Source organism: Castor canadensis, chromosome 1, assembly GCF_047511655.1.
Source record: "Castor canadensis chromosome 1, mCasCan1.hap1v2, whole genome shotgun sequence".
Classification (NCBI taxonomy): domain Eukaryota; kingdom Metazoa; phylum Chordata; class Mammalia; order Rodentia; family Castoridae; genus Castor; species Castor canadensis.
Window position 1 is genome coordinate 986,227 of NC_133386.1, and position 8,610 is coordinate 994,836.

At 46.0% G+C, this 8,610-nt stretch overlaps 1 protein-coding gene across 2 annotated transcripts in view; it reads left to right on the top strand.

Annotated features, from left to right (window-relative positions):
• Window positions 1-8,218, top strand: part of Thbs2 (thrombospondin 2) — a 31,468-nt gene extending 23,250 nt beyond the window's left edge. Inside the window, exons 17-23 of one of the 2 annotated variants that reach the window (XM_020186104.2) lie at window positions 297-531; window positions 2,110-2,337; window positions 2,790-3,061; window positions 3,787-3,884; window positions 5,163-5,302; window positions 5,760-5,823; window positions 6,249-8,218. In XM_020186104.2, the coding sequence (XP_020041693.2) occupies window positions 297-531; window positions 2,110-2,337; window positions 2,790-3,061; window positions 3,787-3,884; window positions 5,163-5,302; window positions 5,760-5,806 (1,020 nt within the window). In that variant the 3' untranslated portion in view covers window positions 5,807-5,823; window positions 6,249-8,218. The remainder of the gene's footprint in view (window positions 1-296; window positions 532-2,109; window positions 2,338-2,789; window positions 3,062-3,786; window positions 3,885-5,162; window positions 5,303-5,759; window positions 5,824-6,248) is intronic. The other variant, XM_074070107.1, reaches the window with a different exon arrangement.
• The last annotated feature ends 392 nt before the right edge of the window (window positions 8,219-8,610 follow it).

Sequence of the window (8,610 nt, forward strand, 5' to 3'; positions counted from 1 at the left end):
AATGTTCCCTGGTGAGTGGTGTGCAGTACAGCTGCTTTATGTGCTGTTCTCTTTTCTCAGTGAGATGCAGGAGCCCCTTACATTACATGGGGCACTCCTTAGCCAGGAGGACACACAGGCGGAGGAGGTTCTTGGGCCCAGGTTCCATATCTAGGCCCGGGTCTGAGGTAGACAGTGGAGGAAGCCCAGACAGTCCATTTCTCCACAGCCCTCCGCACTGGTCTGTGAGATGAGGTGCTTGGTTCTCAGTCCTGAACGTTGCTCACAGGTCACTTGCTTTGTGCTCTCTCTCCCAGACGGATGTGGACAATGACCTCGTTGGAGACCAGTGTGACAACAATGAAGACATAGATGACGATGGCCACCAGAACAACCAGGACAACTGTCCATATATCTCCAATGCTAATCAGGCTGACCACGACAATGATGGCAAGGGAGATGCCTGTGACTCTGATGATGACAATGATGGAGTTCCCGATGACAGGGACAACTGCCGGCTTGTGTTCAACCCAGACCAGGAGGACTCAGATGGTGGGTGCATTCCTCATGCCCTGTGGGCTGGGAAGCTGCCTGGGCTGCCCTGCAAAGGCAGAAGCATTCTTGCAAGAATGTCTTAAAAGGTCTGATGGGACACTGCATTACTGGGGCCATCTGAGGGCACAGGGCAGGGGTGCCACTAGTCTCCTGCTTACCCTGCTCCTTGTTATGGGTCTATTATTCAACCAAAAACAGGTGTCAAGTCTGTATTTGTGCATGCTGGGGTGAGGAAAAAGCTCAACATTCATGCTATTTTTAAAACTTTGACAATCCCATAGAAGGAAATATGGTTTGTTGTGAGGCCAATGAGAGGATGAGGAGTATTTATTGTTTTGAGAGGAAAGCACCCAGAATGGGGGAAGTGTGACAGATAAGATAAAGGACCTGTTTGCTCAGCAGCTAAGGCAAATCAGAGGACCATAGCTGTGTAGGCTCTTGAGGAAGCAGACTCCAGGAAGGATGGCTGTACTTCACGTCACCAACTCTGAATAATAAACACAGTGCACAGCTGTGCTCACTGGTGGGCTGGATGTGAGTGAGCAGCTGGAGGAGCTGATCCCTGGGTCCAAGTCCTCTGGAAGACACACATCCTTAGGAAAAGGAGATCAGGAACCCTGGGGTGTTGAGCTCATGACTCCCCAAAATCTTATGGCATCTCCAGGCCCTCCCTGAGCAGCATGTAGAGGCCAGAAGAAAAGGACAAGTTTCATCTGTACTCAAAGCAGCCAAGTTCGGCTTCCCAGACTCATGTGGGAAGAGGGCTTGCTGCTCCTGGACAGGGAAGCTTTCACCCAGGAATGGGTCTGGGATGGGCCAAAGTTGGAGGTCAGAGGAGTATTTTAATACTTTTTAAAAGCGAACATGTGCCTGTTATACAGACAGCAAATTTATGAAATTGAACAGACCTGTGATGAGAGAGAGTCAAGACACCATTGAGGTCAAATTTGGTACTTTTACTTCTTTCCAAAACAAGAGACCGACTTGGCACACTGGGCTCTGCTTGTGGCATCTCACTGTGGCCATGGGCTGGGTAGTTAACTGTAAGTTCACATGGTCCACCTCCCTTCATCTACCAAGGTGGATGTGGCCAACTGAGACAGCTGCCACAGCCTTACTGAGAATTTGACAAGTGTCTAAACAAAGAAGTCCAAATTTCCTTAAGAAAACTCATGTCTCCTGTAAACATTCTGCTTTAAGTGCCAAATTGATTAAAACAGCGCCAATAATTAAGGAAGATAAATTTTAAAAAGCCCAAGTTCAGCTCTACATTCCTTGGCCAGTGTCCAGGTTTTGCACCCCAGTTTTGAGCTGCAAATGAAGTGAGCAGTGAGTCCTGTGTGGGTCTTACTGTGCTATCCTGTGCTGCAGTATTAATCAGGAGGGTGTTGGAAAAATGATTCCTTGTAGCATCCAAGCTAAATGTTTGAGCAACGGCACAGCCGTGATCCAAAAGTAACTGCAAAGTGTTCGGTCCCAGGCATCAGAAAATCCTGAGCTCTCTTTTCTTGCTTAGGAAGAACAGTGGCAAGTCACCATGTTGTGTCCTTGTTTTTGTTTGTTCCCTGTGAACAGGTGATGGGCGGGGTGATATCTGTAAAGACGACTTTGACAACGACAGTGTCCCAGACATTGATGATGTGTGTCCTGAGAACAATGCCATTAGTGAGACTGACTTCAGGAACTTCCAGATGGTACCCTTGGACCCCAAGGGTACCACACAGATTGACCCCAACTGGGTCATTCGTCACCAAGGCAAGGAGCTGGTCCAGACAGCAAACTCAGACCCTGGCATCGCTGTAGGTGAGCCTGGAATCCCAGAGGACTCCACCATTGGTGTCCACAAAGGACGTGGATGACCGTGTGTGGTCATGGGGCAGAATTTATGGTGATCTTTCTGGTAGCTCTGTCCTTCCTTGGTGTGTGACACTGTCTCCCTAAATAATATTGACAGGAGACTCTAGGGAAGGATAAGGTGGCTTCGTCTATGTCTTTGAAGTTTGGTATGCAGTAAGTCATTTCACTTGATGGACTCAGTCTAAAAGTATTATGTCACACAGTAAAAGCTGCCATAAGTCTGTAAATTGAACCAAAAATATCCCTTAACTTTTAATAACCTCACAGTACAGAACATGGCTTAGGTACAGAGAGCCAAGCTAAGCTCTTGGGCCTGCCTCAATGACCATGGGTCAAACTGGGGGTTCCCTGCAGACTCCTCCCTGATCCTGGAGACCTCCTGTCTCCTTTGCATCCAGGTTTCGATGAATTTGGGTCTGTGGACTTCAGTGGCACGTTCTATGTCAACACTGACCGGGATGATGACTATGCTGGCTTTGTCTTTGGCTACCAGTCAAGCAGCCGCTTCTATGTGGTGATGTGGAAGCAAGTCACCCAGACCTACTGGGAAGACAAGCCCAGCCGGGCATACGGCTACTCTGGGGTGTCCCTCAAGGTGGTGAATTCCACGACAGGCACAGGCGAGCACCTGAGGAATGCACTGTGGCACACAGGGAACACGGAAGGGCAGGTGAGAGACCCCACAGACTCCCCTCCATGGTGTCGGTCTACCCCAAAGACGCCCCACTTTGGTTTTTGTTAATTTTAACTCAGGCAACAATCGTTTTGATAGTGGCTGTTGATAATCCACTTTATTACAGATCACAGCCTGGTGCTTTTATAAACACAGCTGGGAATCCTCTTGCAAATTCAACATATTTCTACTCTCACAGAGATGGAGAGAAGTTGATTTCAAAATATTTCAATGTTTTGCCCACAGTTGCATGTGGAAGAAGTCAAAAATCCTGAATTTGGATCCTACCTTCTGGGTCAAATGCCCGTGGTCTTAACACTGAACTGCAGTGCTCCTCCCTAGTGGATTTTGCTGTGCACTGTAGTAAGGCAAACACAGTACGGTATAAGACATATAGTACTTGTGTACCTTAGAACGTATCCGAGCGATGTCGCAGTGTAATAAGACAAATACAGTATGGCATGAGACATACAGTGCTTGCATGTAAAATATGAGTACCGTAAAATGTTTCAGCGAGATGTAGCAATGAGGTAAGACTTACACGGTACAGAATAAGACACAGAGAATAATTGTTGTACTATAAAAAGTGTCAGAGAGACGGAGCAAAGTGTGCAGAGGATCATCTTGCAGAGCACCATTTTTATTTCCCGTGGGATGTGAGACAGTGGAGGAGATACAGGTGCCCCCTGCACTCAACAGAGCTGCCTTCTTCCCTCCCGCAGGTGCGCACATTATGGCACGACCCCAAAAACATCGGCTGGAAAGACTACACTGCCTACAGGTGGCATCTGATCCACAGGCCGAAGACGGGCTACATAAGGTAAGGCAGAGCGGTGCCAGCTACACTTCTGCCAAGTGATGCCTCGTTCAGGACCAACTCCTCATTGGGTGGCCAGCTTGAACGTTGGTGGACAAATATGCCAAAGTGAATACTAACTTTTATGCTTCCCTCTGGACTCTTCAGCCTTTAGTTCTCTTTTATCTTGTATCTCTACTTTACATTGCTTATTAGAAAAACTGTTAACAAGGAGAAAATAAAGTGTGTCTTATTAAGATAACTTACAGGGTGGTGGGCAGCTCCCCTGCTAATGAACTCCAGGGCAGGGGAGAGAAGCTGCACAGAAATAATACATCTTGGGCCTCATTTGAGAATTGACTCCTATGCACTTGTGTGAAAGGCTGAATTTACTGCACATGTTTGAATAAGACTTTCACAGCTACCCGATCAACAGAATTTTGTTTTCTTGGCTTAAGAGTATTTTTAAGTGATTTTGATTAAAACAAAATGTGGGCAACTGAAAATTAAAGCTCTTTGAACCAGTAGGTTTTTTTCAGTGCTTTGGGTTAAGCCCAGGGTTGTACATGCTAGAGAGGCTCTCTACTGCTGAGGTACACCCCCATCCTTCATTGGGTTCTTTATGGATCAGGATTGGGCAGGGCCTTTGCAATAGTAGGCAGATCTGGTGCGTGAGGTGCAGACAGGTGCAGGACAGGATGCCCTGTGCAGAGGCCCATCTACTCTCTCACCCTCCCACTGGGCAACACTGGAGCACCCCTTCTAGGAGGGTTGAGCCCTTGTTCTCTCATGCAGCAATGAGACGGGACAAAGACAGGGGAGGCCATGGTTTTAATGCAAGAGGAAGGCCTTTCAAACCATAATGCAGGGGAGGCCCTGGGATCCAGGAGGAGGAAGGGGCACTGCTCTCCTGAAGGAGAGCAGGAGATGGCCCCTCCCCCACCTTCTCTTCACCCTGTGCTTTGGCTCCTAAAGGTACAGATGTGCACACTCCAAGTGTGGTGGCAGCTTGAGCACATGGGAAGGGGCACTTGGACCATGCTGCACGGGTGGGGGACTGCATCCTTATGGGGAAGGCAAGCTCCCGCCCAGGACGCACTGAAACGCTGAGCAGATATGGGATTCCAGGTCCCTCTGGGTTGGGCTGGGTGTGTAGCTCAATGGGGATGAAGCCTTGGGTTCAGCTTCAGCACCAAGAAAAAAAAATAGATCCCTTTTTGTCAATAGCTAGCACCAGAGCCAACCACTGCCTGGTGAGTATGTCAGAGTTCAAGCTCTCTTTTCACCCCTTCCCCCTTTCAGAGTCTTAGTGCATGAAGGAAAACAGGTTATGGCTGACTCAGGACCAATCTATGACCACACCTACGCTGGCGGGCGGCTAGGTCTGTTTGTCTTCTCTCAAGAAATGGTCTACTTCTCAGACCTCAAGTATGAATGCAGAGGTGAGTGCATGCCTTTCCGAGAGGCTGTGCAGGTCCAGCAGAGGCGGGCATCCCACGATTTCCTCATAGAAACTGAGCACCAGTGCATAGGGCTGTGCATAATGCCATGTGTGAGGGCTGCTGCCTGCTCCTGGCAAGGTTTCATTTGAGCAGCTCAGGTTGGATTTTGCTTGTTTCCTGTTGTTTGAAGTTGAATTCGAGTGCTTAAGGCAGGACACTTTCCAATATTCACAGGCTTCTCCTCACTGCACTAGATGCTGTATTTCTTGTTTTTCTATACCTTCTGGACTTCTTTTAGATTACTGTCTTTACTAAAGATTGAAGAATGGAAAGAAGGAAGGGAGGGAGGGAAGAGCATTTCATTTTAATATACCAGTAGGAGTACATTTTAATCAAAGTATTATAAATCTGGAAAAGAACTTGACTCTCATCTAGTTTAATCCCATGTTGTCTATAGATGAAGCAAGTATTCCTCAAAGATCATACAATGAAAATCACACATGAAGCAAAGAAAAGTGAAGGCAAGAACATTTATCTGCTTGCTTCTAGTGAAGTTTCTTTATCCTTTTATCCTTATAATAGGATGCCTTCGAAGACATTTCATGTTTCCATATATCCTCCTATCCACCCACCCATCCATCCACCCATTTACCTATTCACTCATCCGAACACCCATCTGTCCATCCATTCTTCATCCATCCATCCATCCATCCAATCATCTACCCCTCCATCTACCCAGCCATCATCCATCCATCCATCCATTTATCCAAACACATCTATCCTTACACCCATTCATCCATCCATGCACCCCTCTATTCATCCATCCTTCTACCTATCCTGTTTGTGTCATTTTAAAATTTAAGGGATGGTATTTGAGGTTGTAGGAACAGAGTAGAATAAACCCTTTGGTGTAGTCATCCTAACCGTGTGCTTTCTTTTCTTCCAGACGCCTAGACAAGAGGCACTGCATGGTTAGCAAAGTGCTGCAAATGTGACTCCTAGACCGTCGGACTCGCAGCTTCTTTCCCTCTTAGCAGCATTCCCGTTCCTCGACCTTAACTCCGAGTGGTCCTTTGCCTCCTTCATCAACCCAAAGCCCAGTGCCTTCCAAGGAGAAACAGTGATGGACATCTAAGCCCCTGCAGGAAGACGGCTCGATGACGCAGATGTCACGTGGAGAGAAAACTGAGCATGTTGCACCACTTTTTTAGTTTGTTTAAAACGAATGACGTTTACATATAAAATGTAATTTCTTACTGTATTTATGTGTACGTGGAGTTGAAGGCAATATTGTGCTGAAGCCATTGTCATAAATTAATCATGAAAAACGTTGCTCAACTACTTTCAGTGCTTAACGTTGTCACTGTCCTTGGATTAGGGCTCACCTACAATAACACACAAATCCTGTTAGGTTAAGTCAAGTCTGAAGTAATGCCCATGGAGGAAGTGGTTCATAGATAATTGTCACACAAGACTGTGAACCCTCGTCAAATGATGTAAGGCATTGACAATTGGGGACATATGAAACAATTACAAAACTAGACGGGTCCCTTGCTCCCCTTTCTCCTCTGGTCTCACAATGGAAACCCTCAGACCCGATAATGATGAAGACAGCATATCCCTGCCAAATGGCCCTCGCCAGGTTCCAGCTGTGGACTCCTGTAGAGCCTTGTTGGAGTAGAGGCTCAGCAGAGCAAGAGCCTGCATGCCCACTGGGCCCCTGGACAGCACGCCTGGCCAGGGCATCTGATTTTGTATTCTGACCTCTGGGATTTTTGCTTGGGCTTCTTTCCTGATCTCGGCTATAGAGAACAGACAGGCAGATACACAGATCAGCAAGTGCACTTTGGTACAAATTCCTAGTCTGGGCTTTGGAAACTGAGGGGAATTTGCTTTTGCCTAGTTTGGTAACATTTCATTAAGGTTCCAGGTATAAATGTTTTGTTAATATTTATTAAAAGAATAGAGAATGCAAATGAGCTCACTAATAACTTATTTTAAAACAAGGAACATGTATGTAGTATAATTTCTAGAAATAAATACCTAACAAGGATATAATATAAAGATACAGTCACAACCAAATATCTGCCAGTTGAATACAAGGCTTTGAGATAAATTTTCCCTGTGAGATGTGTTAGGGTGAATAAATAGTAATGAAGAATTTGTAATGGAACCTTAATATATGCTGTTGCCAGTGATTTTAGTTCAGTATTTTTTTACTGTTATCTATCTGCTGTATATAGGATTTTTTTCTTATTTGCTGAAGAAAAACCAACATTTCCATTCAGACACACCCAGTAATCAGTCTCACAGCAATAGACACAAGTTTATTTTTGTTTAAACTGCAAGATCTCTCTGCAGGAAATATCAGTCACTCCCGCCCCACATACGGAGTTGAGTAGGAGAAGTTTGTCTGTCTGACATGGGGCAAATCTGTCTCCCTCTGTTAATAGTGATCCCATTTCTGTGTCAGATGGGAGAAGTCACACCTTTGGTCTGAATTCATGTGCTTCCTTTGCGGTTGTTTTTCTTTGTGTTTTGTTTCGCTGCACTTTTAATTTTCTTGTGGAACTGTATTTCCAAGACCAACACAGGGTTGGGAGTCTTCATTAAATGTGACAATCGTGAAGAGTGTGCAGGCTTCTGTTTTGGGTCGTTTGGTCAAACAGGATGATAGCATGGGATGATGATGTGAGTACTTACAGTGTAACATAATTTCTGTAAATTATTTATGTCATTTTAAAACAAGCTTCTCAGATAGCTTAATGAAACTTTGTTTTGCTAAAGATTGTAAATACTTATTTATTTGTTCACCTGGTCAGAATTTCACCCCTGAAACCCTGCATTTAGCTCAAGCCTCACTTTTATACTTACGATTAACAACGGGAAATAAATTATGAAAAAGGTTTCTATAAATGAATCTCTCTCCCTTTTTTAAAAAAGAATGAGCAGGGTTTCTGCTGGGGGGAGGGAGAAGGCTCCACCTAGGGGGAATGGAGTTTTGTTTTCCACAGCATCAACCAGCATGGTGCATGGTGTCAGCTTTCCCCAGCTTGTTCACAGGTTCAAGGGCAAGTCTCCCCTTATGGTGGAGAAAGCATTTTTGTGTGACACAGGTCTGTATTCCATGAGGACCCAGTGCTGGGCCTGACACAGGAGCCCCCAGTGATGTTGCCCACTGCTGGTTCTGACTGTCAGCGGGGAATAGGTTCTTGCTCCCACCTTGGCAACATGGCTGAGACAGTAGGCCCCTCTCACTGACAGGCTGGGCTCCCTGGCCTCAGCTCACTGGAAGCAGGAGAGGAGCA